Source organism: Gadus chalcogrammus, chromosome 5, assembly GCF_026213295.1.
Source record: "Gadus chalcogrammus isolate NIFS_2021 chromosome 5, NIFS_Gcha_1.0, whole genome shotgun sequence".
In the NCBI taxonomy this organism is placed as follows: domain Eukaryota; kingdom Metazoa; phylum Chordata; class Actinopteri; order Gadiformes; family Gadidae; genus Gadus; species Gadus chalcogrammus.
This window is the reverse complement of record NC_079416.1, coordinates 23219826-23239982: the sequence shown is the minus strand read 5'-3', so window position 1 is coordinate 23239982 and position 20157 is coordinate 23219826. Positions and strand designations below refer to the sequence as shown.

Here is a 20157-nt window from a genome sequence, read left to right as displayed (position 1 = left end):
GTTTCCACTTGCTATAGGAATTTAGTGAAGCACTAAATAGTTAATAATAATAATGATAAAATGTGGTCACCATTTATTGACTTTTTGGGTAAGACTTGCTTTACTAATATAACCGCGTTAAAACCACATTCATTTACTTTTCTTGTGTAGTTTCCCACTATTCATTAAATGTTTTATAGAAGTAAAAAAGTAATCAATAGAACTATACACATTTGTACAACAATTAATCATTATACAGGATTTGAACATTTTCTATTCTAACTCATGCTTATATTTCCAAGGATTGCAGAGTACCAAATGATTTATGAACAGTTGTTTTTGTTCAGGAGCGGATTGTACTCCCAGAGGCTTCAACAGAGCGGGTCTGGAGCTGGGAGCTGCAGGTGGATGTTGGCCAGGAGCCGTTCAGTCCTACAGGAACAGACGGGTGAGCCGTGGAACTGCACATCCTATAAACTCCTCCTTGGAGTGGTCAAACGGTTCAGAATAAAACTGGAATTCAGTCATTGGTTGTGATTGGCTTGTTAGCCAAGCGATCTCAGCCACTAGGACTAGTGTCCTTATGAAGATTAGATGTGTGGCTGGGTTTGGGAGTTTATAGGAAATGATACTTCTCAAGAACGCACAGAATGGGAGAAGATGAGCTATTGACATCTGAGTGAGCGAGGAGAAAAATCTCCAGTGTTTAAATGGATTTTGTCTTGTTTCAGTAGAGGTGATGGAGGCGGTCGTCTGGAGGTGCTCGTCTGGAGGTCCGTGGCGGTCGTCTGGAGGTGCTCGTCTGGAGGTCCGTGGCGGTCGTCTTGAGGTGCTCGCCGTGAGGTCCATGGCGGTCGTCTGGAGGCGCTCGCTGCAGGTGGAGGGAAGGCCGGGAGCCGTGCAGCCCAACGGATGCAGAACGGTGAGACACGGAACTGCACAGCTGCACATTTTTTCTAGGCTTGGTGAATTGTTTAGAATTAAAACTTTGACATGCAGCCACAGCAACTCTGAGGTGTTCTGAAAAATGTCAGATGCATTCTCAGCCACTAGGACCAGCTCCAGGATGTAGGCTAGGTGTGTGTGTGGCTGGCTGTTGGGTTAAATAATACCTCACTCAAGACTGCACAGTAGGGCATCAGGGAGATCTGTGGGAGTTAAAGCAGAGGGGTTGATTATCTGCATCATGTACGGGGAGAAATGTGCAGTGTGCAAAAGGAACGTGTCATTCGCCTTTCAGAAGGACTGAGGCGGAGGTCCTGGAGGCAGAGGCCAGCCTGGAGGCAGAGGCCAGCCTGGAGGCGGCGGTGGCCTGGAGGTCCTGGAGGGGTCCAACCTGGAAGGGGCGGCATGGAGGGCCAGGTGGCGGCTCCTCATCCAGTGAAGTTACTCATCTTCAGTGCATCCATGATGAAAGGGGAGAAATGTTCCTGTGTGCAACTGGAACTTGTGTCTCACATTTCAGAAGGGCCCGGCGGCGGCGGCGTCCTGGAGGGCCCGGCGGCGGCGGCGTCCTGGAGGGCCCGGCGGCGGCGGCGTCCTGGGGGGCCCGGCGGCGGCGGCGGCGGCGTCCTGGAGGGCCCGGCGGCGGCGGCGTCGCTGGAGGGCCCGGCGGCGGCGGCGGCGGCGGCGTTCCTGGAGGGCCCGGCGGCGGCGGCGGCGTCCTGGAGGGCCCGGCGGCGGCGGCGGCGTCCTGGAGGGCCCGGCGGCGGCTCCTCATCCAGGAAAGCTAAACTCTTCTCCTGTGCATCATGAACGGGGAGGAATGTCCGGGGTGCAAATAGAACGTGTGTCTCATTTCAGAAGAAATGAGGCGACGTTGCGGAGGTCCGGTCGGTTGGCCCGGTGGAGGTCCAGGCGGTCGGCCCGGTGGAGGTCCAGGCGGTTGGCCCGGTGGAGGTCCTGGAGGGGACGGTCCTGGCGGTCGGCCCGGTGGAGGTCCTGGAGGAGACGGCCCCGGCGGTGGAGGACGGCTGGGGGATCCGGCGTTGGAGGTCCGAAGGCGGCTCGTGATTAGACCAACCAGCTCCTCATCCATGGAAGGTAAGCTCTTTCTCCAGGTCAATCTGATCAACGAGAAAATCAAAGAGCGCAGCCATGAACTGGTGGTGTCGCCATTTGGGGACTAAATGGTGTTTAGTTTTGTTACTTGCAGTTACTTGTTTAACTCAAGTAGCTGCAGTGTTTCCCCCAGCGCTGTGTGGTTAAGGCCGTCTTAACAGTAGGGCCCCGCCTTGACTACCAATGTAGAAAAATTATATATAAACAATAATTATGCAATAACAAAGTGGAAAAACTCGTAGGGAAGGAAAACATACTTTCCTCAAGTAGAATAAATATAGAAAAATAATTTGTCGGTAATACTGTATACTGTTCAAAACAATAGTCGTGCCATTAAGCATTTTGAATGCATTTGTAAAGGCAGTTGTATGTATTATTGCGAACTGAAACCCTCACCGAAGAACCCCCCCCCCCCACCACCTTGACTAAGACATTGTCTGGGGGAAACACTGAACTGGGTTGTATCACTTAGTAGTGAGTACACTGCCATTCTCCAAATGGTAACTGAGTGTTTGCTCCAGCAGGATTGAAGGAGTCACTGGGGATGAAGAGCGCTGGTCAGGGGCTGACGACCCCCCCCCCCCCCTCATCTTTCTGGAGAAGGTATATAAATCTACAGCTGATGTGATTAAAGTTCTGCAGTTCAGATCCGCTGATGAAGGGTCCCATACCATATCCACAGGGTCTTCATGGTGCAGGCGGCCAAACAGCTTGATGACTGACTGGTTCCTTATACTCCGGACCTCGTCCCGGAGCAGAGGACGGACCAAAGGCCTGCAGCGCAGCAGACTAGAGACTCGGTGGAACCGGTAAGATGCTGGATTTACTATCTTGAAGACTTTTTCATTTATTCAATGGTTAGTTTTGTTTGGCGGGTATGTTGCTTTGATACTAGGGGCTTCCTCTGTAACAAACTTTCTAGAGAATAAGATCTGACTTCAGCCAATCAGTGGGATGTCCTTGAAAAAGAGCCAATGGCTGAAGGTGCTCAAACGCATTCTTTTTACTCGCTCCTCTACTATTGCTGTAATCAAGCTGGATGGCTATTTTGCTCCTTGTACTGACAAAATCAAGTCTGCCACCTGGTGGTGGCACCTGGTGGTGAGGGCGTAGCAACTCGGGGCACATTGGAAACATGATAAGACTCCTGTTTTTGATGGTTGGATCGTACACCTAAATGTTTTTACATCAAAATATCGCCGAACCCCATGTTGGACAATGCTTGTTTCATCCTTTCTATGTTTAGCTTTGATTTATCCTTACCTTTTTATGTGACCCATTCTCCTTAGGTTCAAAGAGAGTTGACCTCTCCTTCAGGCGACTTAAGGGGAGACCAGATGTGCGGCAGCTGGGTGTCATGGTGCAGAGACCCAACGCTGGTAAATATTTACTTCCTCCTTGAACAGACCTACGCGTCAAACGGCAATTATATAATCCCTCCTGATCTTTATAAAGGTCTGAAGACCAGTCTTTTCTGTGAACATCTCCACTGACTAGTGTGCTCTTCATTAATTTAAAGTTAATTAAATGCAGTAACTCCAATGCACCTGGAGGCTCGTATTGACTTTTTTTTAAACCTGGTTCACTAGGACTTTTTTTCGGTAATTTAAGTCTATGAAATCAAATGCTGATTGAGACCAGATGGGGCTGTTCCTGCATTTATAGACATTTGATTGCCCTTGAAACTGATTCTACTTTTTGCATCAATTTACTTCACAGCACTGAACTACACCAGTGTGTCCTACTCCCCCATAAACCCTGAGGATCCCTGGCTACACCAGCACATTAATCCACACCCAACATCCACACACAGTGCACACTCTATAGAGCTCGTAAGTCCGCCCCTTGCGGCGGGACCTCGTGAGATCGTAAGATATGACTGGGTTTCAATGGAGAGAAAGTAATTATTTTCTCCATTTTATGTTGCACCACATTTTGGGGGAAGAATGTTTGAATCAATCTTTGTCATTTATTTCTGTACTCCACATCTGTAATCCCAGCTGTTGTATTTTAACACGGTAGCTGGGAACCCTCTTTATAGGGAGCGACTAGAGGGAAGAGGCTGGAAGCAAACCTGTGCCTGGATCTTAACCTTCTTTCTAAACCTAATGCCGCAATTTAACCGCAAATAAAGTGAGGCCTAAAGTAACTTGACTCTCTTACCTAAACTTGCTTGCCTAAACTCGCTCGTCTAAACTTGCATAAAACCTAAACTCGCTTGCATAAAACCTGAACTTGCTTGGCTAAACTCGCGTCGCTTGCCTAATACCTGAACTTGCTTGCCGGAACTTGCTTGCCGGAACTTGCTTGCCGGAACTTGCTTGCCGGAACTTGCTTGCCGGAACTTGCTTGCCGGAACTTGCGTGCCGGAACTTGCGTGCCGGAACTTGCGTGCCGGAACTTGCGTGCCTGAACTTGCGTGCCTAAACTTGCGTGCCTAAACTTGCGTGCCTAAACTTGCGTGCCTAAACTTGCGTGCCTAAACTTGCGTGCCTAAACTCGCGTGCCTAAACGCTAACTTGCTTAGCTTGACTCGCTTGCCTGTACTCGCTTGGCTAAACTCGCTTGGCTAATACCTGAAGTCGCTTGCCTAAAACCTGAAGTCGCTTGCCTAAAACCTAAACTTGCTTGTCCAAACACGTTACACAAAGTTAACCATCCATAATCTTTAACCCAAACCAGACTTGTCACTGGGTCGCTCCACTTTAATTTAGAAGTTTCTTCTTTTACCTCATCTGTGTTTTGAGTTTCATTCTTTGAGGGCTTGAAGTGCTTTGGAGGATATTTGAACCTTTGTTTGCCGCATCAATAAACATGCTTTATCTTTACCCATTTTGTTTTGGATTGCATTTCTATATGTAATCCGGCCAAATGTTCAGTGTCCTTACATGTAAAGTCTATGGTCCGATGATAATCTGACCTCTTCATGAAGCAGAATGTGTGTGAATGTTGTCCCGTGAGCTCCAGGCTCTCTTTGGGCCTGTCAACGTCTCTTTAGCAAAAGGTTGGAGTGAAATTCATTTTTGTGCTATTTTCACGTGTTCCTGAGTATTTCAGACCTGTGGTGTTTCACATGAGACCTTAATGGGAACTTTTCTTTGTCTGCCTGCCTACGTAATGCCTACATTAGTAGGGTGATCGCTGTTGATCCCAATATTGATAATTAACCACCTCATTCTTTGGGATTACAAATCATGCAATTTATGAGCATATTTGCAAATGCCTCCAAATATCAGATTGTGTAAAAACGAATGAAATGTAACCTGCTTGATTTAAAGAAAATAAAACATCCAAATATTATAAACCTGTTTGGTATTGATCTCTTACCATGTGGAAATTAGCAGATAGATATGTTTAGCGCTGATTTGCTGCCTCCTTTTGGTGTGTTGCTGGGATTTGTTTAATATACTATTATCATTTCCAGGATAAGTTAATAACCTAGTATAGCCTACCCGGAGAAGAAGGGATATGATGGCCAGGGCAGGCTGTTTCGGTGTAAGTGAAATCCGCGAGCTGCTGATCATGTGAGAGAAGGTTATGTAGTCGCATTAAAAAATACCTTGAAAGATGGTAGGTCTACGAGAGACGCAGAGGAACTTTCCTTATGAGGCTTTGTCGGGATAAAAAAACAAGTGCTCAGCAAAATGAACAATGAGTTAGTTTTTGCACTCGTAAATAGTTAATTTCGTTTGTAGCCTTTACTCAGACGTGAGCTCATTCTTGCATGCGGGTGTCCGGCTTGGCTGTGTAAAAAGGCCTATACATCATCCTGCCCAACAATATGGGCAGGATCTAGACCAAGCTCTCCTAATCGGGTCTGCAATAGCCGGGTTTCAATGCCCAGAATCTGAGTTTGAATGCTACTGAATTAATGGAATGTTGCATTTTTTGTTTTATATCATGGATTCTAAATTGCGCGCCAATCAATGAAACCTTATGCGGAATCAGATAGTCGGCTCTTTGCTGCACATTAAGATAAATGTAGTTGTCACACAAGCTATTTTTGTAATTATTTCAGGGGGGAAAATGCCTAGACATAAATAGGAAGCAAACTCAGGGGAAGGAATGACCTCTCTCAAATATTTATTCAATAAATTGTTTCAAATAACCCTGCCTCGTTAAATCATTGAGCTTGGTGTTTTGCTTTAAAAAATAGGTTATAGAAGAAGTCTAAACAGCAGAAAATAAAAACATCCAAGCTGCCGTTTAAGGATACCTTGGAATATCTGTCTATTTTTTAACCATCGGACCCTAGTTTACGACAAAAACAACACAATTTACGGCAGCTCCTTTGCCGCGTGGGTTTTTAGAGCCATGTAAGTATGAGGGGGTGGTCGATGGCAACCACCATAGCAACCATGACGGTCAAGTGACTGGATGCAGCCCCGTTGAAAAAAATAGAATACCACCCTCAGGAGATTAATGATATTTAAATTATTATGACCATGAAGTCTATATTTGCATGGGTTTACATTTCGTTCTGTGTAGCATGGAAAAATCGGAGAAACACTCCCATTCAGAATGCATTGGTTTACATTCCGTTCTTGGAGGCAAGGATATTTTTTATTTATTTTTTTATTTGCAGTTTTTGAGGGGTGCTTCAAAGATGCTAATTTTTCTGCAATAATCCAAAATCCAATGGAAAACCCCGTCGGCTTTTTGTCAGGAGACCCAGGGTGACGCTTTCCGGGTTGGCCAGCATACGTCATCCCTCCACCACGCTATACTGTAAAAACGCAATGTTCAAGTTGATTGATAATTGCATGATTTAATTCTTTATTCTGCATAGTATTTATTTAAGGGGGGAGGGGGGGGCATACAAGTCTTTTGGCCATAGTGGATCCAGATCTGTTCCGGAGCATTTCAGCACCTCGGGCATCAGCGCAGGTTTGCCAGGTCCTGCAAAAAACTTCCCGCCCACATACCGTTCAAAATCCACCCAAAATGTCCTAGAAGCAGCCCAAATAAAAAAGATATTCCACTTTGGTCAATGTTTTGAAAGTAATAATATTTGAGGGAATATTTTTTATTGTTGTTTAAGCAGCGAAATGCAGTGTGTGTGTGTGTGTGTGTGTGTGTGTGTGTGTGTGACACGCTATTTTATGTTGAAATGCGACGTAATCCAGGGTTCACGAAAACGTACACTGTCAACGTATGCTTTTGTCAACTGGGTTGGCTCTCAGATATACGTGTTTCTGACAAGATGATATCATTAAAAGTGACATAAAGTAACGGTTTAATAACACAAACGCAGGAAACACTGAGCTGCTTAGTTTAGGCGAAAGCAGCAGTCCCTAACAACCTGACGTCGTGAAACATGCGAGGCGGCCGATCAAATCTTCCTAATAACTATAAAACTAAAGATCAGACACAATCACTGACTGAAGATTATGCCAGTAAAAAGTATATTTCTCGCTAGAAACGTTATTAGAAACACGTTTAAAAACGGTGAATCGGTCCTAAAATATTGCCATTGATCCCATTCAGATAATAAAGATTAATAAAGACATACACATTCACTGACTGAAGATTATTCAAGGAAAAGTACATTTCTCGCTAGAAATGTCATTAGAAACACGTTTAATGGTGAATCTGTCCTAAAATATTGCATTTCCCATTCAGTTAATGCGGGGTTTTGCGTATCATATGCACGCGAAATTGTCATTTGGCGTATGTACTGCACGCATTTTGAAAGTGTCAAACCGTGCGATCTGTACGCATATTGGAGAGACTGGGTTGACTGCGTGCGTGTGTGTGGAAAGGTCATTTAAAGTATTGTTAAAGACGCTGTAGGCTAGGTTTCAAGATGGATGTGTGTAGATGTGTACAGAATCTATATGTATGTATGAAGATTATGGGATGGATCTACCAGTTGGATTAACAGTTTTTTTTAATTAAATTGTACTCCTTATATTAGCCTATCATGTCTGAAGTTACAGCGTCCCATAATAATTGTGAGCTTTTGGTCTAACTCCTTCTCTCTCTCGTTCTCCCTCTCTCTCCATCTCTCATTGGTCCTTGGTAAGAGGGCGGAGTCAGGGCTTCTGCTGTGGCCTTCAGGTTAAAACCATCTGAACACTCACTTCATCAAAGCCAGCTCCTCTCCTCCCCCTCCTCCTCCTTCTCCTCCCCCCTCCTCCTCCTCCTCCCCCCTCCTTCTCCTCCCCCCTCCTCCTCCTCCACCTCCGGGTTATGAAGTAGGTCTCTGTCCCTCATCAGCTAAAGTCTACACCCTCTGCCGTGTGTGTGTGTGTGTGTGTGTGTGTGTGTGTGTGTGTGTGTGTGTGTGTGTGTGTGTGTGTGTGTGTGTGTGGTGTGTGTGTGTGTGTGTGTGTGTGTGTGTGTGTGTGTGTGTGTGTGTGTGTGTGTGTGTGTGTGTTCTCCTCCAAGGCATTAACACGACCAGGGTTGCGGGTTCTATTCCCATCGAGCCGCCCATGCTAAAGGCGCGTATTTATTTGTGTAAAAGTCGTTGTAAAACCACACTCTGAAAACAGGACTGTGCGGCGACCGGGCGGCCCACCAGAGAGGCCTTGTGACCCACCATTGGCCCGGCCCTGCCTCCCTCTCGTCTTCTCTCCCCCTCTCGGTCTCTCACTCCCTCACTGTCCCTCTCTCTCTCCCTCCTTCTCCCCCCTCCATCTATTTCTCCTGCTCTCTCCCCCCACTCTCTCTCATTCTCTGCTACTCACTGCCGGGCTCTCTCTCTCTCTCCTATCTCCCTCCTGCTTGCTCTCCCTCCCTCTCTCTCGTCCCTCTCTCTCTCTAAATCTCTCTACATTACTCTTTCTCCTTTTCTCTCCCTCCCACACTCTCTCCGTCTACCTCTCTCCTTTTCTCTCTCCCTCCCTCTCTCTTTCCTTCTCTCTCCCTCCATATCTCTTCTCCACTTACTCCGCTCCGTCTACCTCTCTCCTTCTCTCTCTTCCCTCTCTCCTCTCCCTCCTTGCTCCGTCTCTCTCTCTCTCTCTCTCCCCCCTCCCTCTCCCTCTCACTCTCTCTCCTTCTCTCTCCCTCCCTCTTTTGTCCTCTCTCTCCCATTCTCTAGTATAGACTAGTATAATCACTTCTAGAATAGACTAGTATAGAGTCCCTTCTAGTATAGACTAGCCTCCTCAGTATGGACTAGTATAGAGTTACTCTAGTATAGACTAGTATAGAGCCTCTTCTAGTATAGTTTTATCCTGACCTGTAACGTTAGCTGAACAATGTAAAAGCACTTTGAGGTTAACAGTAACAGTGTTGTGTTCTGGGTTCGCTGATCCGTGAGCTCGCCACTGGGTCCTGCCGTCTGGGACTCTGACGGGAGCCAGCAGGCAGACGATGAGAATCGGAAAGAAAACAGTTTTCTTTGCTGGTGAATGCAGATCGCAGCTCTGGCATACCTGATCCGCTACGCCCGCTGAGTGGCGGCCCGCCGGGACTCGATGACCAAACATGGAGCCAGCATCTGTCTGCTGGAAGCTATTATGGAGTCAAGTAGCTGAGGGCTTTCGTCAAACACATGTCAAGAAGAATGATAACTCTCACCCTCACCAGGTAGCTGGTAGCGAGGGGGGTAAACACCACCTCTGGGGGAGCCACAGCTACAAGTAGAGTCAGTTCTAGTATAGACTAGTTTAATCACATCTAGTTTAGAACATCTTGTGGAACCACTACATTCGTTTTCTTATTATTTTCAGATCTTTCAGAACAGGTAGGGTGATTAAGTTATTTGACCAGAAGACTTTGGCCTTTAGGAACAGGTAGGGGTTACTTATTTGTCCAGAAGAGGTCTTTAGGAAGAGGTAGGGGTTACTTATTTGTCCAAGGTAAAAGGTATTTTAGGAACAGGTAATGGTTACTTAGTTGTCCAGAAGAGGTCTTTAGGAAGAGGTAGGGGTTGGTTATTTGTCCAGAAGGGCTCATTTGTCACTTCTCAGAAACGGTCCCCTACAGGTAGAATGCAGACATTGGGGACGACCCCCCCATCCTTGTGAGGTGGTCCCCCCCGTCCACGAGGCTAGCCTCGGCCGCCCCCCACCCCCACATGGGCGTCAGGTCCAGTTGTCTCGGGGAAGAGAGCAGGGGTCTTCCTCCAAGACAAGCCTTCCTTCTGGAGATCCTGCACGGCGATTAAGGGCTTCCCGTTCCAGCGCTGATGATTGGCTGATGAGCCGTCCTGCGGGGGGCCCCAGGACTCCGGGGCCCCGCCCACTTTTGGGGTCCTCTCCCGACGCGGACCGGGAACAATCTGGGGGGCTGTCAGACCCTCGGGGGCCCGGCGGGACCAGCGGCGCCCACCTGCCAGTCCCTTAACTAGCCCACCTAGTAGTCCCTTAACTAGCCCACCTAGCAGTCCCTTAACTAGCCCACCTAGTAGTCCCTTAACTAGCCCACCTAGTAGTCCCTTAACTAGCCCACCTAGTAGTCCCTTAACTAGCCCACCTAGCAGTCCCTTAACTAGCCCACCTAGTAGTCCCTTACTAGCCCACCTAGCAGTCCCTTACTAGCCCACCTAGCAGTCCCTTACTAGCCCACCTAGTAGTCCCTTAACTAGCCCACCTAGCGTCCCTTAACTAGCCCACCTAGTAGTCCCTTAACTAGCCCACCTAGTAGTCCCTTAACTAGCCCACCTAGCAGTCCCTTAACTAGCCCACCTATTAGTCCCTTAGCCCACCTAGTAGTCCCTTAACTAGCCCACCTAGTAGTCCCTTAGCCCACCTAGTAGTCCCTTTACTAGCCCACCTAGTAGTCCCTTAACTAGTGTAGCAGAGTGAACTGTGTTTGTTGTGTTTTGTATTCACCAGTGAACGTCCACGCTGTTTGCTGTTTGCTGTTGGCTGTTTGCTGTTTGCTGTTTGCTGTTTGCTGTTGGCTGTTGGCACCAGCCGTTTATTTGCTGGTAAAGTAAACTGGTCAAGTTAGGGCCGCAGTCTTTCCCGTAACACGGTATGAGATTATTAAACCAGACTGGGAGGAATTACAACATACACCGCATTTACACACATCGCAATTAACAGAATACCTGGTCACGTATAACGGTTATAAGGGACGCAGTCTTTTCCATAAGATCGCTATAAAAGGAAATAAATATTAGCGAGTGATGTACTAGCAACCCAAATCATATTGATAACCCGTGCTTAAAACTCTATCACACTACCATGAGGATGTACGATCAGACTGGGGAGAATGGACGGGGGTTTCTTCCCCCAGTCTGCAGGGGCACCAAGGGGGAAGACCCATGGTCTCTATCAAGGTAACGCATGCCAAGTGGAACCATAGCAATCTGCTACAACCTATTAGTCCCTTTACTAGCCAACCTAGTATAGTCAATGCGACGACCACGGACATAATAAAGGCGACGAGCCTTCTTTCCCATTAAACGGTAAACATCGCGTCAAGCAGTTCAACTGTTGGTGGTGTTCTCTGTGTTGTTGTCCATTGTTGTTAAAAACTCTGACTGGCGGCAGACTTTATTATGGTCCATGCAGCGGACGCTTGGTGATGACGTGTTACGACGTGATGACGATGGACAAGAGCCTTCCGTGGCCAGGCCACAGCTGCGACGGCCAACGGCCACGGCCAGATGGCCTAGTGTGAGTGCAGGCCAGAGAACATGGGGCCATTTGAGCACGGTTAGGTGTGAAAACGGCCAACAGCCACGGCTAGACGCCTAGTGTGAGTGCACCCTAATACCACCTTTAACATGTAGCTAAGTGACATTCAAAATAAAGGTATATTACGAGGGACAAATAGTATTAATTATTATAATTTTTTTTAATACTTTATTTAAACATGCCAATTACAAAATATAAATACCATTTCAGGTTAAACATCTTTACAATGGGTCTTGCTCGTTGCCCGAGACAATGGCAGCCAGTCTGTCTCTTGTAACATTACCAGGGGTCTGGTTATCTGCTAGGGGGCACGGGGAGGCCATGATGACGTCACAGGGTAGGGTTGTTCCATTTGGTAGGGGATCGGTTAGGGGTAGCAATGAGCATGAGCTATGAGGGTAAGGGTTAGGGTTAGGGTTGAGATGTAGGGTTGAGACAGTGAGCAAAGAAACGGGATTGGGCCTTAACAGCTTGTTAAGAGATCCCAGCACCACCAGCACTTGAAGGGCTGTACTGGTCTCGGTGATGGGACCATTGCCACCATCTCTGACCCCCAACAGCAGCATTGTCAGGCTCATTCATCCTCATCGTCATCGTCATCATCATCATCATCATCATCAGTGCTAGCATAGCTCCTTATTTGTGCTGAAACTTTATTAGTACTTTCTTAATGAACTGCATCTGGAAAGGAAGGAGGAGGGAAGGCAGGAAGTCAATATCTTCGGCCGTGCCGGTTCCGTTTTTCTCTCTCTTTCTCCTTCGTCTCCCCCTCCCCACTGAGCAGGGCTGCGAAGAACGCCGCCCCCAGCGCTACCGTGGCAACGGCCCCAAGCGCCAAGGCTGTTTCCTCCGCTTGTTTCACCTGCAGCAGGAAACAGGAAGGAGTTCATTGCATTTTGAATGTAATTGACCCCACCTGTCTATAGGTGACCCCACCTGTCTATAGGTGACCCCACCTGTCTATAGGTGACCCCACCTGTCTATAGGTGACCCCACCTGTATAAAGGTGACCCTACCTGTCTATAGGTGACCCCACCTGTCTATAGGTGACCCCACCTGTCTATAGGTGACCCCACCTGTATAAAGTTGACCCCACCTGTCTATAGGTGACCCCACCTGTCTATAGGTGACCCCACCTGTATAAAGTTGACCCCACCTGTCTATAGGTGACCCCACCTGTCTATAGGTGACCTCACCTGTCTGGACTCGCGCTTGCCGTAGCGCAGGCTGGTGGCGAAGTGTTCACAGTTGTACTCTGTCAGGGAGTAATGCAGCGTCCGGCCCAACAACTTGCAAGCCTCGGCCACGATCACGTCCCGCCGGCGCGGGGTGTACTTCCCGTCCAGCAGGTTGTTGACCCGGAAACCCGACGGGGCCACCGCCGAGAGCCTCTGCCTCCGCACAACGGCACAGGAACTGTCCATCATAGACAACAGATCCTCACCTGGGGGGGGGGGGGGGGGGGGGGGGGGGGGGGGGGGGGGAAGAGAGAGAGAGAGAGAGAGAGAGAGAGAGAGAGAGAGAGAGAGAGGAGAGAGAGAGAGAGAGAGAGAGAGAGAGAGAGATAGAGAGAGAGAAGAGAGAGAGAGAGAGAGAGAGAGAGAGAGAGAGAGAGAGAGAGAGAGAGAGAGAGAGAGAGAGAGATGGTGAAGATCCTATTTAACCTAATAATCGAGCTCATGGAGTCCAGATGGAGGAGAACCAGAGCCAGGTTGTGTTCATTCTGGGGCCTGTCTAGCTATCTGACCCAGGTGGTGAGAGTCCTGGACCAGTACCTGAACCAGCTGGTTGGGCAGCGACTAGTGGACTCACCAGGGGGTAAGAGGTGAACCACCTCGTTGTTCCCGATGTACACGGCCCAGTGAGAGTACATCGTCCTCTCGATCTCGATCAGGTCCCCGGGCTTCGGCTGCACTTCAAACTACAGGCAGACAGGCTTGGATTAACGGATGAAGGCTCTCAGAAGACACCTGGTCACCAGGTGTGTGGTTAGGAGGCACGGTGGATGAGCCATTGAATCAACGTTAGAGCAGGGCATTGTTTCCTAATTGAGCCATCAAGGTCATTATCTGATGGTGGATGGGAAGACACACTTTTTATGACACTATATCAATCAATCTCGAAGCTGTTATTACAGCACTTTGCTCTGTTCAGCCCCGTGCATTAAATACTGCTGGGTCATGGCTCATTTGAACTAACCCCTAACCCTACACATTGAATACTGCTGGGTCAGTGTATATATCGAGTATATACTGATACAGCATTTAGCATTGTCACTACTAAGAGCACGATGACCGCAATGTATAGTTCAGATCATTTGCTGTCGACAATTTCTTTCTTCAGAACTAGATCAATTACATTCATAATCTATAATTGTAATAACAATTTGTAATCTTGTAGTTGGTTGTAATACTTGCAAGTAATAGATGTTGCCTGCTTTTCATGTGTTGAAGGGGTTGAATCAAGCAGGTACTTACCAAAGTTGGGGCCATGGTAGATGTTAAGGTCTGTAGTTGTTGTAGTTGTTGTAGTTGTTGCTGCAGCTCCGGCTGTGTGTGTTGTAGCAGTAGGTGACAGGCTGGCTACTTATACAGTCTTGTACACAAACGAAACCTAACTCTTCACAGCAGCAGGCATCATATCACTTATGTAACCCAGATCATATCAGCCGTAATAGATCAATCATATGTCTCCACAGCCCACTTTCTGTTTCCTGAGAAGGGAAACAGAAAGTGGGAGTGACCTCCAGGCGGGAGAGACGTCAAACTGCAGGTAGACAGGTAGGTGTGACTAATGGAGGAATGTTCTCAGAAGATACGTGTTCACCAGGGGAGGGGATACATGGTCCCTACTGCTCACCCATTGGTTAACAGATGACCTACTGCTCACCCATTGGTTAACAGATGACCTACTGCTCACCCATTGGTTAACAGATGACCTACTACTCACCCATTGGTTAACAGATGACCTACTGCTCACCCATTGGTTAACAGATGACCTACTGCTCACCCATTGGTTAACAGATAACCTACTGCTCACCCATTGGTTAACAGATGACCTACTGCTCACCCATTGGTTAACAGATAATCTACTACTCACCCATTGGTTAACAGATGACCTACTGCTACTTTCCATCCCCCTCTCTTTCCCTTCCTCTTTCGTTTCCTCGTCTTCCTCTACCTCCCTTCCTCTTCCCTCCATTTCAATATTCCTCCTTTTACACCCTGCTGCTTGAGTTTCCTTTTCCCTTTAGTCTCTCTATAGGTGAACCCACCTGTCTCTCTCTCTCTCTCTGTCTCTCTGTCTCTCTGTCTCTCTCTCTCTCTCTCTCTCTCTCTCTCTCTCTCTCTGTCTCTCTGTCTCTCTGGTCTCTCTGTCTCTCTGTCTCTCTCTCTCTCTCTCTCTCTCTCTCTCTCTCTCTCTCTCTCTCTCTCTCTTTACCTCTCTCTCTCTCTCTGTCTCTCTGTACCTCTCTCTCTCTCTCTCTCTCTCTCTCTCTGTCTCTGTCTCTGTCTCTCTGTCTGTCTCTCTCTCTCTCTCTCTCTCTCTCTCTCTCTCTCTCTCTGACTACCGCACCCTGCTCTCACTCTTTAACCTTTGACCTCTGACTCTCTACGTGCAGAGACAAAATATATCTGTGTGTGTGTGTGTGTGTGTGTGTGTGTGTGAAGGTTTCCTCCTAATTTTTTATCTAGTTACCTTACCTTGTCTTTCCAGGACCCACCTGTCTAACTACCTTACCTGTTCACTAAACAACGCACCTGTCTAGCTACCTTACCTGTTCAATAAAGGACACACCTGTCTAACTACCTTACCTGTTCACTAAACGACCCACCTGTCTAACTACCTTACCTGTTCAATAAAGGACACACCTGTCTAGCTACCTTACCTGTCCACTAGAGGACATACCTGTACAGCTACCCTACTTTTCCCTTGTATACGTACGTACGTACGTACGTGCGCGCGTGTGTGTGTGTGTGTGTGTGTGTGTGTGTGTGTGTGTGTGTTTGTGTGTACTGTACTCCCATGATTCTTGCACTTCTTGGGTTGTATCTTCTTTGTTGAACGCACTTGGGACATAAGCGTCACCTAAGCCTCAGGCTGTATGTGTTGCAGCAGTAGGTGACGGTGACGGGCTGGCTTCTTATACAGTAACGAAACCTAACTCTTAACAGCAGCAGGCATATCACTTATGTAACCCAGATCATATCAGCCGTGATGGATTAATCATAAACCCTCCACACCCCACTTTCTGTTTCCTGAGAAGGAAAACATCAAACTGCAGGTAGACAGGTAGGTTTGACGAATGGAGGAATGTTCTCAGAAGATACGTGTTCACCAGGGGAGTGGAAACATGGTCCCTACTGCTCACCCATTGGTTAACAGATGACCTACTGCTCACCCATTGGTTAACAGATGACCTACTGCTCACCCATTGGTTAACAGATGACCTACTGCTCACCCATTGGTTAACAGATGACCTACTGCTACTTTCCATCCCTCTGTCTTTCCCTTCCTCTTTCGTTTCCCCGTCTTCCTCTACCTCCCTTCCTCTTCCCTCCATTTCAATATCCTCCTTTTACACCCTGCTGCTTTAGTTTCCTTTTCCCTTTAGTCTCTCTATAGGTGAACCCACCTGTCTCTCTCTCTCTCTCTCTCTCTCTCTCTCTCTGTACCTCTCTCTCTCTCTCTGTACCTCTCTCACCTGACTACCGCACCCTGCTCTCACTCTTTAACCTCTGACCCTCTTTACGCAGAGACAAAATATATCTGTGTGTGTGTGTGTGTGTGTGTAATGTGTGTGATGGTTTCCTCCTAATTTTGCATCTAGTTACCTTACCTTGTCTTTCCAGGACCCACCTGCCTAACTACCTTACCTGTTCAATAAAGGACACACCTGTCTAGCTACCTTACCTGTTCACTAAAGGGCACACATGTCTAAAATACCTTAGCTGTAACGTGGCCGTTTGGCAGAACCCAAGTGCACAGACTGACGACGAGCGTAGAACAGTTTCAAGAGTTTATTCAGATACAGGATCGGCAGGCAGAGAGTCATCAGCAGGCAGAGGTCGGCAACGGGAGGGCAGATGGGCAGCAGGGAACGGGTGAACAGACAGACCGACAGGGACGCGACGGCGATCAGGTAGGCGAAGGGATCAGAGACCAGGCAGGATCGGAGGTGGGTCAGGATTCAAGTTGCGGGAAAGCACTGTGAAACAAAAGAGATAATCTGGCAGGGAATGATTGGAAGGAGAGGACTGATATAGGGGGAGCACAGGTGAAGGTGGTTGGGTTAGTTAGGAGAGATCAGGGTGGCAGGCAGGTGAATGGGAAAACCATGACATTACCTGTTCACAAGAGGACACACCTGTCTAACTACCTTACCTGTTCACTAGAGGACACACCTGTCTAGCTACCCTATCCGTCCACTAGAGGACATACCTGTACAGCTACCCTACTTTTCCCTTGTATATGTGTGTGTGTGTGTGTGTGTGTGTGTGTGTGTGTGTGTGTGTGTGTGTGTGTGTGTGTGTGTGTGTGTGTGTGTGTGTGTGTGTGTGTGTGTGTGTGTGTGTGTGTGTGTGTACTGTACTCCCATGATTCTTGCACTTTTTGGGTTGTGTCTTCATTGTTGAACGCTCTTAGGACAAAAGCGTCACCTAAACAAATGCAACTGAATGTGCATTGGTGTGTGTCTGTGTGTTTTAGAATATTAAATAATATACTTCTGCATTCCAAGAAGAACATTAAATCATTTACTGCTATGAGCCACAGCCTCTGCACGGAGAACCTCAGTAGCCGTTAGATGAAGATCTCTGGGAGGAGGAGGGCGGACCTCTGTGTCATGAATCAATCACTCATTCTCCTTTCAGTTGAACAAACATCGTGACGTAGTTGAGGTGAACTGTTCAACGCTTTTCAGCACTCCTTTACTGGGTGAACCAGAGAGCAGTGTCTCCAGCAACCTTCTGAGGCCACGCAACCCTTCTCCCTCACTGGTTCTCGGGCAGGAAGTAACCCGATCTTTATCCCGCACCACTTCTACAAACGACTTAGCGGTAATCCGGCGTTTAGTCGCAGAGGGTTGCACAATGCCGCTCTGTCCTCCAGGAGAGGGTCCAGGGGCGCGGGTCCAGGGAGGCGGGTCGCCATCGCTCAGGGCTTTGTGAGGGCCGTCAGCTGGGGGCGGGGAGATACAGTATGATGGATTACAGCCCGGTCTAGGTTTACAGGGACCCCTCTCCTTACAGACCTGGACTGGGTCTGTCTGGACCGGGCCTGGCCAGGACCGGGTTTGGTCTGGACTGGGTGTGGTCTTGACCTAGCGGGATTGGGTCTTGTGTTGACCGGGTCTGGTCCGGACTGGGCCTGGTTAGGATTGGGTCTGGTCTGGTCCTGGGAGCTATGGGTCAGGGTCAGGGTTTGATTCGCCCTAGGGTTAGTATGGGTTGGACTCACCGTAACCCTTAGACTAGGGTTAGTTGGGGCTCGTTGGGGTTGGACTCACACCCTAACCCTAACCCCAGGGTTAGTTAGGGTTAGGGTTGGACTTACCCTTACACTAATGTTAGTTAGGATTAGTTAGGGTTGGACTCCCCCTAACCCCAGTGTTAGTTAAGGTTAGTTCGGGTTAGTTATATTTAAGGTTAGTAGTTATCACTCTATCTCATGCCCTCAATCACTTTCTCTCTCTCTCTCTCTCTCTCTCTCTCTCTCTCTCTCTCTCTCTCTCTCTCTCTCTCTCTCTCTCTCTCTCTCTCTCTCTCTCTCTCTCTCTCTCTCTCTCTCTCTCTCTCTCTCACTGTTTTAGTAAGTGGTTCGTTATCACTGTGGTTATAATTGCTGATCGTTGGAAGTTGAAGAGGCTGTTTCAGACACATAATGCCACTCTGTGTGCGTCCGTTTATCACTTCTAAAACACCAACGGGGAGCCCCTCCTCCGGGCTCTTTTGATGGTGACCAACCACTCCCCCTCCTCCTCCTCCTCCTCCTCCTCCTCCTCCTCCTCCTCCTCCTCCTCCTCCTCCTCCTTTAGGTTTATTAGGGCGGTGAAGGTCATGACTATCGTTTCCGTTATCTGCTGCTGCTCCTGGAGAACAGAGCTGGTGTTGTCTGGTCTTCAGGGTCTTCTTCGTCGTCAGGGTCTTCTTCGTCTCCAGTATCTGCCGACCCTCACACACAATAACAACAACAAAGCATGCAGGCAGGGTGGAAACGTAGAGGTGAACTCTGAACCCTATCGCTGTCTATGTCATGTATCAATTATTTAGGATATACTTTATGACCAAGCACACACACACAAACACACCTTTCTTAACTAGCCCCTCACCACCTCTAACTAGTCCTATCTAGTTTACACTTGCTCTGGTCTTAACCTCAGAAAGGTAGCTCTCTGAACTAACCAGAAGGGGAACATAACTCATAATACTGATAATTTTCATCAACTCTGCTGCAGGAGAGCCTGTTAGTCACTTCCTCTTCTGGGTCATCTTCTGTGTTTCATCTCTTTGTTGTGAAGTTCTCTCTGACTCCCACTCGGAACAATAAGGGCTGACTCTGTTTCTTTGTCAGCTGTTCTTTAGGCAGCGGAGATCCCCTGTCTCTTCTCTAGGGACCACTGCATGCTCCCAGGAGTAACAGTGTTCTAGGGTAGTAAGGGTACGGGTTACCTGCCATACCAGGTGTGCTTATGATACAGCCGGACAGGCGCAGCTGTAGTGGTTAGCATGTAAGAAAAAGCTGGGTTTTGATAGGATCACTGATTCTTCAAACAAAACCAGTTAATATTTGGTTTGGGTTTCAAAGCTGTGTGTTTGGGTGTGTTTTAGTGTCTACGGTCTTATCAGTATTAAATAACAGGTTTAAATCCTCCTCGTTAAGGTGTAACTCCTCGTTAAGGTGTAACTCCTCGTTAAGGTGTAACGTGAAACTCCTCGTTAAGGTGAAACTCCTCGTTAAGGTGTAACTTCTCGTTAAGGTGTAACTCCTCGTTAAGATGTAACTCCTCGTTAAGGTGTTACTCCTCGTTAAGATGTAACTCCTCGTTAAGGTGTAAGTCCTCGTTAAGGTGTAACTCCTCGCTAAGGTGTTGCTCCTCCTTGCTCCTGTTGCTCCTCCAACTACGTCTCATGCTTCTCCTCTTCTTCCTGCTGCTCCTCTTCCTCCTGCCCCTCCACCTACGTCTCAACCTTCTTCTCCTCCTCTTCTTCCTGCTGCTCCTCTTCCTCCTGCCCCTCCACCTACGTCTCAACCTTCTTCTCCTCCTCCTCCTCCTCCTGCTCCTGCTCCTCTTCCTCCTCCTCCTGTACCTCTAGCTCCTCCTCTAGCTCCTCCTCCTCCTGTACCTCTAGCTCCTCCCCCTCCTCCTGTACCTCTAGCTCCTCCCCCTCCTCCTGTACCTCTAGCTCCTCCCCCTCCTCCTGTACCTCTAGCTCCTCCTCCTCCTCCTGTACCTCTAGCTCCTCCTCCTCCTGTACCTCTAGCTCCTCCTCCTCCTCCTGTACCTCTAGCTCCTCCT

General features: G+C 48.1%; 1 protein-coding gene and 1 long non-coding RNA gene across 3 annotated transcripts; one reads left to right on the top strand and one right to left on the bottom strand.

Moving 5' to 3' along the window:
• Positions 1 to 1770: 1770 nt before the first annotated feature.
• On the top strand, positions 1771 to 5342 carry LOC130383008 (uncharacterized). Of its 2 annotated transcripts, none has more exons than XR_008895666.1 (5): positions 1771 to 2022; positions 2565 to 2643; positions 2723 to 2849; positions 3330 to 3419; positions 3760 to 5342. It is a non-coding gene; the product is annotated as an uncharacterized LOC130383008 (long non-coding RNA). The 2 variants fall into 2 exon arrangements; XR_008895667.1 differs by having other exon boundaries at positions 2562 to 2643.
• A 6469-nt stretch (positions 5343 to 11811) lies between these two features.
• Positions 11812 to 14287, bottom strand: LOC130383025 (phospholipase A and acyltransferase 4-like). The gene is made up of 4 exons (XM_056591018.1): positions 14117 to 14287; positions 13452 to 13560; positions 12836 to 13083; positions 11812 to 12501 (listed from the first exon to the last, which is right to left on the bottom strand). The coding sequence occupies exons 1-4, from the start codon at positions 14129 to 14131 to the stop codon at positions 12352 to 12354; spliced, it is 522 nt and encodes a 173-aa protein (XP_056446993.1). The 5' UTR covers positions 14132 to 14287; the 3' UTR covers positions 11812 to 12351.
• Positions 14288 to 20157: the final 5870 nt, after the last annotated feature.

Excerpts from the sequence above, each read along its gene's own strand:
- LOC130383025 (XM_056591018.1), bottom strand. Across the intron at positions 13,084-13,451 it reads GGTTCACCTCTTACCCCCTG|GTGAGGATCTGTTGTCTATG; the intron begins GTGAGTCCACTA and ends CCCCCCCCCCAG. Across the intron at positions 12,502-12,835 it reads GCAAGCGCGAGTCCAGACAG|GTGAAACAAGCGGAGGAAAC; the intron begins GTGAGGTCACCT and ends TTCCTGCTGCAG.